Here is a 15,484-nt window from a genome sequence, read left to right as displayed (position 1 = left end):
TTGTACTAATTTGAGAGTTCCATTTCTGGTTGACGGGCCCTAAAGTCTTTCTAAGGGCGTTTTTGGGGCCAATATTCACTAATTTTGAAGGGGAAGTGCGCGTCAAAAAACACCAAAAAATGCCTAAAAATGCTGTTTTTGGCCTGTCTTTTTAAATTTGCCCGCGGCGCAAATTTTTAACCCAAAACAGGGTCATTTTAGTGCCTTGGAACTTAAAATTTACCTGCAGCGCAGAAAATTAGGCCAAATTAGGGTCGGTCTTTTCAATGCTTTGGGAGAGATCGGAAAATCAATTTAGTTAGCTAACCTAAAAAAAGATGTCACATTTTTCGATCAGATCCAATTCTCACATCCAAAGTTTTTGAATTTGTACCTAAGATGAAAATAATAACGAATAGATCTGAGAGCTATGAAAGAAAAAAAGAATTTCAGTTTTTTGTTTAGAAAATCCACTTAGTGGTCAAATTTTTTAGAGCGGATTTCCCACAACAAACCAGTGCTATCTTGTACTGAATTTAAGATTAAGAATTTAAGATTACAAAAATTGTGTTCGTAATGGAACCAAAATTTGGTCGAGGAAAATAAAAAACCGAAATTTGATCGAGACGGTCGAAACATACAAATTTTTGGCCAAAAGATTTGCAACATAAATCCACCTGCGGAAACTATTTATGAAACAGTTTTAGATAGATGATTTTTTTTATTCAAAGCAATTTCAACCAAAAGATAATATTTTTTATCAACCTCGCAATAATTTTCTAATCATCTATATTTATGTATTTGAAGTACTGCAAGCTTACAGAAACAATACCTTTTTCAGCCTTTTCAGAGGGATGTTTTCATGAAATTTTTTTTAGAGTGGGTTTAAGAAGAATATATCCTGGATCGCTTTCATTATCCTCTCCTTTTTCATTAGGGGGAGAGGGAGGTTCGTTACTACGTACATATTTCACATATGCTCAACCGTCGAATTAGTTCCTTATAGGGGTGGTAATCGTTACTAGCTGCTATGGGGGTGATATTTAAAGAGGGCAAATATACTAACAGGAAGTCCGCCGGCCAGTATATGATCTCGACTAACACCTGCTCTTTGGCTGATGTCGCATCTGTGAAATCACCAACCACTATCCGAACATCAACAGCTGCAGCAAAAAAAACATCAAAATAAGAAGTTTGCTTTCAACTGGCTTTCAACTAGCTTTAAAGTGCACTTAGAGGGGCGATATTTTGTGGACCAGTTTTTCTAATACATACTGATACGATACCTGAGAAGTGCTAAGGTAAGTTATCCTTTAACTTTTAAGGCTAACCTCGATTGAAGTAGCACACAAAAGAGATAGAATGGTTATTAAGTTAACGATTTTGCACAAGTATTCTTGTTCAGTCAGACAATCATCTGAACTACCAAAGATCCGGCAAATGTTTTATTAATAGTTTTGATCAGTTGAAAGTATTTTGCTTCCTTTTTTAAAAGAACTTATATCAAAATTGATCATTTGAACGGTGCCACTTGCTCTTTAGCGTCTTCCTCGGCGGCTCGTTATCTGTTTCTGACTCATGGGCTCAATCATTGACCTCCGATTGCTTGATGCTGATGCCCGATAGCCTTAGCGAGTTTCCGAAGAATCGGAGGTTCTTTTGGCTTCGGTGTAAATGAAGACGTGATTGATTCCGTCTCACCTCGTTTGATATGCTGCTTGAAAACCTCTCCTGCCCCCTTATCGTTCATGGTAGTTTCTTTAGCCGGTGATGGGCTGATGACCGATTTTTTTGTGTCGTCGTGTTAGTGGTGTGGGCTTCCTTCTCCATTATGAGACCCTGAGGCTTTCTGATAAAGCCTTTTTGAATCAAGATCGGCTGCCGGTCTTGCTCCTCAGGGACTGGTTTTGTGGCGATTCTGTGTTAATATGATGTTCCGTCTTTGGAGCCGGTAAAATTTTTAAAAAACCTTCACTCGATAGTTCAACCATGACTTCCGCGATCGGGCCTGTGGTTGCGTCGCTTAGCTGGTGTTTGTTTGACCTTTTAAGTAATCGTACAGACTGGTGTGAAGCTCTGGTAGCAGTTCTCCCCTGTACGCTCTCACATATTAGTTGTAAATGTTTAAGCTGATCAGGGGGTCCACGGAGACCCCCAACCATGTATTGAGAAAGGCTATAGCCTATCTGGTCTCTATCTCCAAGTTATGTTTTAACATCATGGATAGGGTCTACAAGGCAATGTTTTAAGATAGGGAATAGAATTGGCAAGGCTTAAGTGTCTGTGACCTGGTAAGAGAATGGTACAAAAATGGTAATTTTCGTTTTTCTAGAAATCTCTAGTTTTTGCAAAATAGTTCGGGGCGCGTAATCTACTTGGCGAGTCTCATTGGTGTAACGTGTAGATTATAGAAGGGGGCTAACGCTAACATATTATGATTTTTGGTTTATGGTAAGTCAATGGTAATAGTTTTTGATCGATTTTTTTTTTCAATTTTCGCCGAACTGAAGACATGCAAATCTCTCGTTTCTCTTCAGTGACGGCATCGAAATGAGTAAAGAACTTGAAGTAACTCTATGGGAGATTTTGAAAAATTCAAAATTTCAGTGAGAAGCATACACTTACTTTGAAAGGTTCCATAAATTGAATGAAATTGAATAAAAACTAGGTCAACCTTGAGCAATGACTTTCAATGTAAGTAAAAAATCTTTCCTAAAAACGGTTATAAAGGAAGAACCCAACTAAACAAAGAATTTTTTCAAATAACTAGAAAATCAGAATCGGGCTTTACTTATTTGTGGAGTTTCATCGGTTTCGATATCAACCAATCAGAGTCAAGATATTTTTACAACGAATTTTTTTATCAGTTTCAATGTCCATCTAATCACAATTGACTTAGAAAAAAAGAGTTAATATCAAAATCCTCAATAAACTACTATATATAAGTTTCGAGATGTGGATAGCTGAAATTTCTTTGAAAAAGTACGTTTTATTATACTAATTCCATAATCTTGAAACAGATTTTGAATTTTTAATTACTTTTTTTAGTTTGTTGAATATCAGACCAGCGAAAAAATAAACTACCAAAAAAAAATTTTTCATCAATTTTTTTTTTCGTTTTGTCGTAAAATAAGCAAGAAGAATTCTTCTAGATTAAGATATTCCATCAAAAACTATTTTTATAAATCTAGACTTACAAATGTATCAAATCAGAAACCGAGTTTGTATTCATTGTCTTCAATTTTTTTTCCAAAAATTAATACTCTAGCTCCTAATTTGCACTTCACTGCAAAAATAAAGTTGTACACCAAATATATTTTAATGAAAAAAGTCACATATAATAGCAATTATTGAATCTTACAATTCTCAACAATTATAAAGCCTCCCAATACTTGAGAAAGATCTGTGTGTTCTTAAAGATTGTAATTTCATTGGCAAATACAGAGGCAACTTGTTTTATTGCTCTATTTCTTTTACAGTGAAGAAACTAAGTTGAATAAAGGACCCTTGCTGACATTGTACTTCTCAATCGTGACAAAAACTTATGAGATATCATGACTTCCATATATGGAAATAGAACTAGTTATGAAATGCTTTGTAAAAACCTTCAAAAATTGAACTAGCATTTGATTTTTGAAGACATACAATAAACTTCTCCCAAAAAAAAAACCTCAATTCTCAGCAAAAACCAATCTTCCAGATGACAGCTGATATGTACCAAGTTCTTCTAAGATTTTAATCAGACAATAAAAAGAATTCAATATTTTTCTCTCGTGGTTAGACTTTTAAGAAAAATCTTTAGTATCCCAAGATTATTGCGAGGCTACTCACGTTCTTTCATGGGGAGTGACAATTTTCACTTAATTTGAGTAGGAACATGTCTGAGCCATATTCTTCAGAGATTAGTAAACAATCAAAACGTATACTAAGAAATTGGCTGTTTGTATTTACACTTTGTTCAAAAACAGCCTCCATTCATGCAATGTAACATCAAAGAGAGAGTTTTCAATCAGCAGGATGGAAAGGAGCAGACAAAACGACAAGCAGTGCAAGAAAACGATTTGTTCTGAAAAAATTCAGGAGACATTATGTGAGTTCTAATTAAAAAAATTGCATCACATTAAGACTTCGGCTCAGGGTTTAGAGTCGAAAACAAAAACATTTTTGTCAAAATATAAATGTAGTATCAAAATTGAAATCAAATGATCAAAAAAATACTCACATCCTCACCAGGGAGCAAACTGATCACACTATTGAATCGCTAGACACATGGTCAGTTTCTTCTCAACAATTAAACATGATATCAGCCTTACCATCCAAATTAATATCTATTGTTTGGGCTGAACACCATTCGGCTTACCGCAAAAGCGGAACCTCGAACAAATAATTTTTGTTTGTGAGTAATAAATAATACTCGACCCGTGAAATAAAGAGATCTGAATTATACATAAACTCATAATTTGTTTTTCTCTCTTCCTTTTTCTCATCACTTATATTCCAAAGCGGAATATTTTTCAGAAGCTCTAAATTTTTTGGATGCTTCAGCCAGTTATCTTTATCATTTTTGTTGCCATAATTTCAATCCATTAGAAATTAATAAAATCAAGAAGAAACCTTCTGTAAACATTCTGATCTCTGACCAAATGGTGAGATTATATGGTTATTTTCAAACTCAAACATATGGTTATATAAAGGAGCAAAATGCTTATCACTACCAGCTTAAATTGCAAATAAAACCCCCTCGTGCCAGTAAAAACAAGTACGGCTGAAATGAGCGCAAAATCATTCTTTCAAAAACCTCTCAACCTCAAAAACCTCCCTCCGCCGATTGAAACTTTTCAGAAATTGCGACAAAATCAATCATATTCAAAAATAATGTCTGAAATCACCGATCTCGAAGAAGGTGAAATTATGGACTTCGATCATTCTACGAACCAAATAATTGAAGTTTTCTGAAAGGTATACCTGCTGACCTTCTTCAGACTCCACTCGAAGAAGACTTGCTTGATTTTGAAAACATTCTGTCTTTAAATGACCCCATAGAAATGCCGCACAAAGTAATCAAGCAGATTAATAGGCCAAAATTGAATACCAATTTTACAATCCCAAAAGTGAAACACTCTAATGGCATTCAAAAAAGAAAATCTATTATCTGTCCTTTCACAATTTTCCCTTTTCTTCAACTCGGCAACACCTAGACCAAATCAGCAAACTCTCTAGAACTTGAAACAAAAATTGCGATCCAAGTCAAAAAGGAACAAAACCTCAACCCAAAAAAACCGCCAAATTTTGATACCAGTTTAAATTATGCGCTCTCTTCATTCATTAACAGATTTAAGATGGAAAACCTACCACCCTTACCAAATCGGTAACGGTGCCTAATGTCTGGTTAATCCACAACTCCCCCATCAACACATTTGTGTTCCAGCAGCCTTTATAACCGCCAAAAAGCAAACTCCAATTCTTGACTCCTTCACGGATCAGGTGCAAGAGAGTTATATAAACGACTAAAATTGTATCAACCAAATGCAGAAAACCATAACAGTTTTCCGGGGAAAAACAGTTCTCAGCAGTAAATATTTGAGCCTAAAACCCAGGTGGAAGGAAACTATTAGTTTCAAGATTATCTGTTAACCTCCGTCCCTGTTTTTTTTAATTTTTGTATTCATTTATATCTAACTGTGATTTGGCCACCGTCACCCTACAAAGCATGCTTCTACAAAAATAGTTCAGTATGGCCGACAAATATATTTGCCAAACCAAATGTGAAAAAATGTATTTGATGTTATATTTCTTAAAAATATCCAGCTGTGATTTGGCCGCCGCCACAACTCTACAAATCAATGCTCTGCTCTACATGAACATTTTCTACAAGTCGCAATCCTACGAAGCGACTACACTACAAGAACCCATTCAGCGACCGACTACACTACAAGCCGCCATTTTACGCGCAAATTGTCAAAATTAGAAACAAAAAATTTTACGCAAACTCTATTAAAACTTTATGACGTTTTGTAAATCATATTTTCTGCTTTTAAATTTTTTTGTCAACTGGCATCGCCGTTTAACAATCACCCTAAAAGATGGTTGGATGATGTGATTTGAAATCAGAGACAAAATTCTTAAAATTTTACCATATGTTAGCTTGAAGTTATGTGTTTGCTCGGTTGATAAAATATCAACAAAAGCAAACATTACGACATATGTTGTCTCTTTCTGATTGATTTAACCATTAGATGGAATGTTGAAAATGTGAAAATGTACGGTGGGTAAGCCAAGCAAAAATATATCAAATCATCACTATGACTATCACTATCACTATCACTATCACTATCACTATCACAATCAATCTATATCCAATAACCCATGTTCTATATTTGATATCACTATCACAATCAATCTATATCCAATAACCCATGTTCTATGTTTGATGTGTGTCCTCTTTGTTTGAAATAATAAACTTATTTATGAGTGAAAGAAACATTGTGAGTTGAATAAGAATAGGAAAGTCTTAACAACATTCAGATTGACACCTTATTCTAAATAGCTTCAATTTGGTCGACCGCCATGAGTTAGGTCAAATTAGTTTGGAAAACAAAAGAGGTAGAATGGTTATTAGGTTAACGCTTTTGCACAAAACGAAAGTATTGTTGTTCAGTAAGACAATCGTCTTAACAAACAAAGATCCGGCAAATGTTTTAGTAATAGTTTCGATCAGTTTCATGTATTTTGCTTGTTTTTTTGAAGAGCTTATATCAAAGGTGCCACTTGCTTTTTAGCGTCTTCCTCGGCGGCTCCTTGTCTGTTTCTGACTCTATGGCTTAATCTTTGCCCTCCGATTGCTTGATGCTGATGCCCTAATGCCTTAGCGAGTTTCCGAAGAATCGGAATTTTCTTTGGCTTTGGTGTAAATGAAGACTTGATTGATTCTGTCTCACCTCAATTGATATGCTGCTTGAAACCCTCTCCTGTCCCCACAACGTTCATGGTAGTTTCTTTAGCCGGTGATGGGCTGATGACCGACTTTTTTGTGTCGTCGTGTTAGTGGTGTGGGCTTCCTTCTCCATTATGAGCCCCTGAGGCTTTCTGATAAAGCCTTTTTGAATCAATATCGGCTGCTGGTTTTGCACCTCAGCGACTGGTTTTGTGGCGACTCTGTGTTAATATGATGTTCCGTCTCTGGAGCCTGCAACTTTTTTTAACAAACTTTCACTCGATGGTTCAACCGTGAGTTCCGCGATCGGGCCTGTGTTTGTGTCGCTTAGCTGGTGTTTGTTTGATCTTTTAAGGGATCTTAAAGACTGGTGTGAAGCTCTGGTTGCAGTTCTCCCCTGTACGCTCTCACATATTGGTTGTAAATATGAAGCTGATGAGGGGGTCCATGGAGACCCCCATAAATTGAGATAGGCTATAGTCTATCTGGCCTCTAACTCCAAGTTATGTTTTAACATCATGTATAGGGTCTACAAGGCAATTAAGATTGGGAATAGAATCGGCAAAGCTTAAGTGTCTGTGACATGGTAAGAGAATGGTACAAAAATGGTAATATTTGGTTTTCTAGAAATCTCTAGTTTTTTGTAAAAAATTTTGGGGCGCGTTATCTACTTGGTGAGTCTCATTGGTGTATTACGTGTAGATTATAGAAGTAAGCCATTGTTTTTTTTTGAATTTCTCATTCTTTTGTTCCTGATGCGTTAATCAAATCTCGTTCTCATCTTAATTTTTTTCTATTAATTTAAATGTTTTCCCATCGTAGCTTCTATCTGTTCCAATTTTTGCTATTCAATTAGGGGAACAGTTAATGGACAATAACGTTTTATTCGAGTACTGAAGAATCTGTGAAAATGAACAGTTACACTGGGAAAAAGTCATTTGTAAAGAATGTTGTTTTCCATAATCTTTTTTTTTATATCAAATTTTCAATTTTGAGGATTTTGCAATCAGTATTTGGGAAAGTCCGTCTTGATTTCTCGAGGGGTTCTTTGACATAGCTAAATTGTTTTATAAACTCTCTAACTCTTTTGCCAGTTGTTTATCACACTTTCATTGTATCTATATCCCATCTGAAATCTCAGGAAGTTTTCCATAGATTTCAGGTAACTGAAAATGCAATATACCTGAAATTATTCGAAAAGTATTATTCAATTACGCCAAACTGATAATACAAAGTACGTTTCGTTTTGTAAAATTTGAATTGATGGAAAAAAGTTTTCGAAAGTACTTACAATTTTTTCCAGCAAAATTTTCTCACAAATCACTATGAAAAAAGTTGAGGCGGCTTAGAATTTCAAAAACTCACAAAAAAACATTGATAAAAATATATTGACAAAGAAGCAAGAACTCTTTTGAAAATTTTTTTTTCAAAATCCAAAAGTGTCAAGACTTTAATTTTAAAATAATTTTATGCTAAAATTAATGTTAAAAACATGTGTACAACTGACTTGAAACATTTCTAAAGATCACCAAAAAGTCGTGATTTTTTAGATAGCTTAAAATTTTTTAGACAGCAAAGTTTTTTAAAACAATATGCAAAAACTGAATCATATTTTTTCTGATGTAAATGCAAAAATGTAGCAAGTTTAACCATAAAATCATAAAATTTTATTGTTAAACATCTGCTCAAATTTTGCTCACAAAGTTTCAGTATTGTCAATTAAAAATCTATGCAAAACCTGAAAACACAGTTTTAATTACTTTCGATCGATCTACACGTAACAATTAGTTGCTGGAAAGCAGTAAACAAAATTATTAACGGCGCAAAGAAGTTTTTGCGGTAATTCAATAAAAAGCGAAAACAACATTGGATTTAATCTCAGAGTTGTATTCACTTTTTTATTTGTTTAATTTTGTATGCAGAAATAGTTTTGAAAAAAAATTGCAAAATGCAAAGTCTAATCAGCAGTTTTTAACAAATTGGAGCAAAAAACAGTGTAAGAAATTTTGCAAGATGCGAAAAGTGAAAATCATAGGTACAAAAATTAATAAGAAATCTCACAAAAAATTCTTCTGAATACTTTTACAAGATGTGTCGAAAAGCCTTTCAATTTTGAGAAAAAATTGCAGAAGTTTTTTCAGAAATTTTTTGTCAACATTTTTTGGTTCTCTCTGTTGGAAATTTGTATCTGGCGATGTTCATTGACTTCTTTTCTCCTGTCTTCATTCTTTGTGATTGACCCCTTATTCTAACTAGCTTCGATTTGGTTGATTGCCATAAGTTAAGTCAAGTTAGTTTGGAATACAAAAGAGGTAGAATGGTTATTAGGTTAACGCTTTTGCACAAAATGAAAGTATTGTTGTTCAGTAAGACAATCATCTTAACTAACAAAAATCCGGCAAAAGTTTAGTAATAGTTTTGATCAGTTTCAAATATTTTCCTTTTTTTCAAGAGTTTATATCAAAACTGATCATTTTGAATGGTGCTACTTGTTTTAGGGTCTTCCTCGGCGGCTCGTTGTCTGTCTCTGACTCTCGGGCTTAATTTTTGCCCTCCGATTGCTTGATGCTGATGCCCGAATGCCTTAGCGAGTTTCCGAAGAATCTTTGGCTTTGGTGTAGATGAAGACCTGATTGATTCCGTCTCACCTCGTTCGATATGCTGCTTGAAACCCTCTCCTGCCCCCACAACGTTCATGGTAGTTTCTTTAGCCGGTGATGGGCTGATGGCCGACTTTTTTTGTGTCGTCGTGTTAGTGGTGTGGGCTTCCTTCTCCATTATGAGACCCTGAGGCTTTCTGATAAAGCCTTTTTGAATCAAGATCGGCTGCCGGTCTTGCTCCTCAGGGACTGGTTTTGTGGCGATTCTGTGTTAATATGATGTTCCGTCTTTGGAGCCTGTAAAATTTTTAAAAAACCTTCACTCGATAGTTCAACCGTGACTTCCGCGATCGGGCCTGTGGTTGCGTCGCTTAGCTGGTGTTTGTTTGACCTTTTAAGTGATTGTACAGACTGGTGTGAAGCTCTGGTAGCAGTTCTCCCCTGTACGCTCTCACATATTAGTTGTAAATGTTTAAGCTGATCAGGGGGTCCACGGAGACCCCCAACCATGTATTGAGAAAGGCTATAGCCTATCTGGTCTCTATCTCCAAGTTATGTTTTAACATCATGGATAGGGTCTACAAGGCAATGTTTTAAGATAGGGAATAGAATTGGCAAGGCTTAAGTGTCTGTGACCTGGTAAGAGAATGGTACAAAAATGGTAATTTTCGTTTTTCTAGAAATCTCTAGTTTTTGCAAAATAGTTCGGGGCGCGTTATCTACTTGGCGAGTCTCATTGGTGTAACGTGTAGATTATAGAAGGGGGCTAACGCTAACATATTATGATTTTTGGTTTATGGTAAGTCAATGGTAATAGTTTTTGATCGATTTTTTTTTTCAATTTTTGCCGAACTGAAGACATGCAAATCTCTCGTTTCTCTTCAGTGACGGCATCGAAATGAGTAAAGAACTTGAAGTAACTTTATGGGAGATTTTGAAAAATTCAAAATTTCAGTGAGAAACATACACTTACTTTGAAAGGTTCCATAAATTGAATGAAATTGAATAAAAACTAGGTCAACCTTGAGCAATGACTTTCAATGTAAGTAAAAAATCTTTCCTAAAAACGGTTATAAAGGAAGAACCCAACTAAACAAAGAATTTTTTCAAATAACTAGAAAATCAGAATCGGGCTTTACTTATTTGTGGAGTTTCATCGGTTTCGATATCAACCAATCAGAGTCAAGATATTTTTACAACGAATTTTTTTATCAGTTTCAATGTCCATCTAATCATAATTGACTTAGAAAAAAAGAGTTAATATCAAAATCCTCAATAAACTACTATATATAAGTTTCAAGATGTGGATAGCTGAAATTTCTTTGAAAAAGTACGTTTTATTATACTAATTACATAATCTTGAAACAGATTTTGAAATTTTAATTACTTTTTTTAGTTTGTTGAATATCAGACCAGCGAAAAAAGAAACTACCAAAAAAAAATTTTTCATCAATTTTTTTTTTCGTTTTGTCGTAAAATAAGCAAGAAGAATTCTTCTAGATTAAGATAATCCATCAAAAACTAATTTTATAAATCTAGACTTACAAATGTATCAAATCAGAAACCGAGTATGTATTCATTGTCTTCAATTTTTTTTCCAAAAATTAATGCTCTAGCTCCTAATTTGCACTTCACTGCAAAAATAAAGTTGTACACCAAATATATTTTAATGAAAAAAGTCACATATAATAGCAATTATTGAATCTTACAATTCTCAACAATTATAAAACCTCCCAATACTTGAGAAAGATCTGTGGGTTCTTAAAGAGTGTAATTTCATTGGCAAATACAGAGGCAACTTGTTTTATTGCTCTATTTCTTTTACAGTGAAGAAACTAAGTTGAATAAAGGAGCCTTGCTGACATTGTACTTCTCAATCGTGACAAAAACTTATGAGATATCATGACTTCCATATATGGAAGTAGAACTAGTTATGAAATGCTTTGTAAAAACCTTCAAAAATTGAACTAGCATTTGATTTTTGAAGACATACAATAAACTTCTCCCATAAAAAAAACCTCAATTCTCAGCAAAAACCAATCTTCCAGATGACAGCTGATATGTACCAAGTTCTTCTAAGATTTTAATCAGACAATAAAAAGAATTCAATATTTTTCTCTCGTGTTTAGACTTTTAAGAAAAATCTTTAGTATCCCAAGATTATTGCGAGGCTACTCACGTTCTTTCATGGGGAGTGACAATTTTCACTTAATTTGAGTAGGAACATGTCTGAGCCATATTCTTCAGAGATTAGTAAACAATCAAAACGTATACTAAGAAATTGGCTGTTTGTATTTACACTTTGTTCAAAAACAGCCTCCATTCATGCAATGTAACATCAAAGAGAGAGTTTTCAATCAGCAGGATGGAAAGGAGCAGACAAAACGACAAGCAGTGCAAGAAAACGATTTGTTCTGAAAAAATTCAGGAGACATTATGTGAGTTCTAATTAAAAAAATTGCATCACATTAAGACTTCGGCTCAGGGTTTAGAGTCGAAAACAAAAACATTTTTGTCAAAATATAAATGTAGTACCAAAATTGAAATCAAATGATCAAAAACATACTCACATCCTCACCAGGGAGCAAACTGATCACACTATTGAATCGCTAGACACATGGTCAGTTTCTTCTCAACAATTAAACATGATATCAGCCTTCCCATCCAAATTAATATCTATTGTTTGGGCTGAACACCATTCGGCTTACCGCAAAAGCGGAACCTCGAACAAATAATTTTTGTTTGTGAGTAATAAATAATACTCGACCCGTGAAATAAAGAGATCTGAATTATACATAAACTCATAATTTGTTTTTCTCTCTTCCTGTTTCTCATCACTTATATTCCAAAGCGGAATATTTTTCAGAAGCTCTAAATTTTTTGGATGCTTCAGCCAGTTATCTTTATCATTTTTGTTGCCATAATTTCAATCCATTAGAAATTAATAAAATCAAGAAGAAACCTTCTGCAAACATTCTGATCTCTGACCAAATGGTGAGATTATATGGTTATTTTCAAACTCAAACATATGGTTATATAAAGGAGCAAAATGCTTATCACTACCAGCTTAAATTGCAAATAAAACCCCCTCGTGCCAGTAAAAACAAGTACGGCTGAAATGAGCGCAAAATCATTCTTTCAAAAACGTCTCAACCTCAAAAACCTCCCTCCGCCGATTGAAACTTTTCAGAAATTGCGACAAAATCAATCATATTCAAAAATGATGTCTGAAATCACCGATCTCGAAGAAGGTGAAATTATGGACTTCGATCATTCTACGAACCAAATAATTGAAGTTTTCTGAAAGGTATACCTGCTGACCTTCTTCAGACTCCACTCGAAGAAGACTTGCTTGATTTTGAAAACATTCTGTCTTTAAATGACCCCATAGAAATGCCGCACAAAGTAATCAAGCAGATTAATAGGCCAAAATTGAATACCAATTTTACAATCCCAAAAGTGAAACACTCTAATGGCATTCAAAAAAGAAAATCTATTATCTGTCCTTTCACAATTTTCCCTTTTCTTCAACTCGGCAACACCTAGACCAAATCAGCAAACTCTCTAGAACTTGAAACAAAAATTGCGATCCAAGTCAAAAAGGAACAAAACCTCAACCCAAAAAAACCGCCAAATTTTGATACCAGTTTAAATTATGCGCTCTCTTCATTCATTAACAGATTTAAGATGGAAAACCTACCACCCTTACCAAATCGGTAACGGTGCCTAATGTCTGGTTAATCCACAACTCCCCCATCAACACATTTGTGTTCCAGCAGCCTTTATAACCGCCAAAAAGCAAACTCCAATTCTTGACTCCTTCACGGATCAGGTGCAAGAGAGTTATATAAACGACTAAAATCGTATCAACCAAATGCAGAAAACCATAACAGTTTTCCGGGGAAAAACAGTTCTCAGCAGTAAATATTTGAGCCTAAAACCCAGGTGGAAGGAAACTATTAGTTTCAAGATTATCTGTTAACCTCCGTCCCTGTTTTTTTTTATTTTTGTATTCATTTATATCTAACTGTGATTTGGCCACCGTCACCCTACAAAGCATGCTTCTACAAATATAGTTCAGTATGGCCGACAAATATATTTGCCAAACCAAATGTGAAAAAATGTATTTGATGTTATGTTTCTTAAAAATATCCAGCTGTGATTTGGCCGCCGCCACAACTCTACAAATCAATGCTCTGCTCTACATGAACATTTTCTACAAGACGCAATCCTACGAAGCGACTACACTACAAGAACCCATTCAGCGACCGACTACACTACAAGCCGCCATTTTACGCGCAAATTGTCAAAATTAGAAACAAAAAATTTTACGCAAACTCTATTAAAACTTTATGACGTTTTGTAAATCATATTTTCTGCTTTTAAATTTTTTTGTCAACTGGCATCGCCGTTTAACAATCACCCTAAAAGATGGTTGGATGATGTGATTTGAAATCAGAGACAAAATTCTTAAACTTTTACCATATGCTAGCTTGAAGTTATGTGTTTGCTTGGTTGATAAAATATCAACAAAAGCAAACATTACGACATATGTTGTCTCTTTCTGATTGATTTAACCATTAGATGGAATGTTCCAAAATGTGAAAATGTACGGTATGTAAGCCAAGCGAAAATATACCAAATCATCACTATCACTATCACTATCACTATCACTATCACTATCACTATCACAATCAATCTATATCCAATAACCCATGTTCTATATTTGATATCAATATCACAATCAATCTATATCCAATAACCCATGTTCTATGTTTGATGTGTGTCCTCTTTGTTTGAAATAATAAACTTATTTACGAGTGAAAGAAACATTGTGAGTTGAATAAGAATAGGAAAGTCTTAACAACATTCAGATTGACACCTTATTCTAAATAGCTTCAATTTGGTCGACCGCCATGAGTTAGGTCAAATTAGTTTGGAAAACAAAAGAGGTAGAATGGTTATTAGGGTAACGCTTTTGCACAAAACGAAAGTATTGTTGTTCAGTAAGACAATCGCCTTAACTAACAAAGATCCGGCAAATGTTTTAGTAATAGTTTCGATCAGTTTCATGTATTTTGCTTGTTTTTTTGAAGAGCTTATATCAAAGGTGCCACTTGCTTTTTAGCGTCTTCCTCGGCGGCTCGTTGTCTGTTTCTGACTCTATGGCTTAATCTTTGCCCTCCGATTGCTTGATGCTGATGCCCGAATGCCTTAGCGAGTTTCCGAAGAATCGGAATTTTCTTTGGCTTTGGTGTAGATGAAGACCTGATTGATTCTGTCTCACCTCGATTGATATGCTGCTTGAAACCCTCTCCTGTCCCCACAACGTTCATGGTAGTTTCTTTAGCCGGTGATGGGCTGATGACCGACTTTTTTGTGTCGTCGTGTTAGTGGTGTGGGCTTCCTTCTCCATTATGAGCCCCTGAGGCTTTCTGATAAAGCCTTTTTGAATCAATATCGGCTGCTGGTTTTGCACCTCAGCGACTGGTTTTGTGGCGACTCTGTGTTAATATGATGTTCCGTCTCTGGAGCCTGCAACTTTTTTTAACAAACTTTCACTCGATGGTTCAACCGTGAGTTCCGCGATCGGGCCTGTGGTTGTGTCGCTTAGCTGGTGTTTGTTTGATCTTTTAAGGGATCGTTAAGACTGGTGTGAAGCTCTGGTTGCAGTTCTCCCCTGTACGCTCTCACATATTGGTTGTAAATGCTGAAGCTGATGAGGGGTTCCATGGAGACCCCCATAAATTGAGATAGGCTATAGTCTATCTGGCCTCTAACTCCAAGTTATGTTTTAACATCATGTATAGGGTCTACAAGGCAATTAAGATTAGGAATAGAATCGGCAAAGCTTAAGTGTCTGTGACATGGTAAGAGAATGGTACAAAAATGGTAATATTTGGTTTTTTAGAAATCTCTAGTTTTTTGTAAAAAAATTTTGGGGCGCGTTATCTACTTGGTGAGTCTCATT

At 35.1% G+C, this 15,484-nt stretch overlaps 3 protein-coding genes across 4 annotated transcripts in view; 1 reads left to right on the top strand and 2 right to left on the bottom strand.

The window, feature by feature from the left end:
- LOC134851205 (probable small nuclear ribonucleoprotein Sm D1) overlaps window positions 1-15,484 on the top strand; it is a 107,116-nt gene that overhangs the window by 38,785 nt on the left and 52,847 nt on the right. The window lies entirely within an intron of this gene.
- LOC134851199 (medium-chain specific acyl-CoA dehydrogenase, mitochondrial-like) overlaps window positions 1-15,484 on the bottom strand; it is a 423,273-nt gene that overhangs the window by 375,501 nt on the left and 32,288 nt on the right. The gene's annotated exons all lie outside the window — the stretch shown is intronic.
- The window catches only part of LOC134857117 (chymotrypsin-like elastase family member 2A), a 44,020-nt gene that overhangs the window by 9,060 nt on the left and 19,476 nt on the right, over window positions 1-15,484 (bottom strand). The window contains exon 3 of one of the 2 annotated variants that reach the window (XM_063873484.1): window positions 1,046-1,142. The exons of the other annotated variant lie outside the window; for it this stretch is intronic. Within the exon in view, the coding sequence (XP_063729554.1) occupies window positions 1,046-1,142 (97 nt within the window). The remainder of the gene's footprint in view (window positions 1-1,045; window positions 1,143-15,484) is intronic. 2 annotated transcript variants of the gene reach the window in all.

The sequence above is a fragment of the Symsagittifera roscoffensis genome, chromosome 1 (genome assembly GCF_963678635.1).
Source record: "Symsagittifera roscoffensis chromosome 1, txSymRosc1.1, whole genome shotgun sequence".
Classification (NCBI taxonomy): Eukaryota; Metazoa; Xenacoelomorpha; order Acoela; family Convolutidae; genus Symsagittifera; species Symsagittifera roscoffensis.
This window is presented reverse-complemented; position numbering and strand designations above follow the sequence as displayed.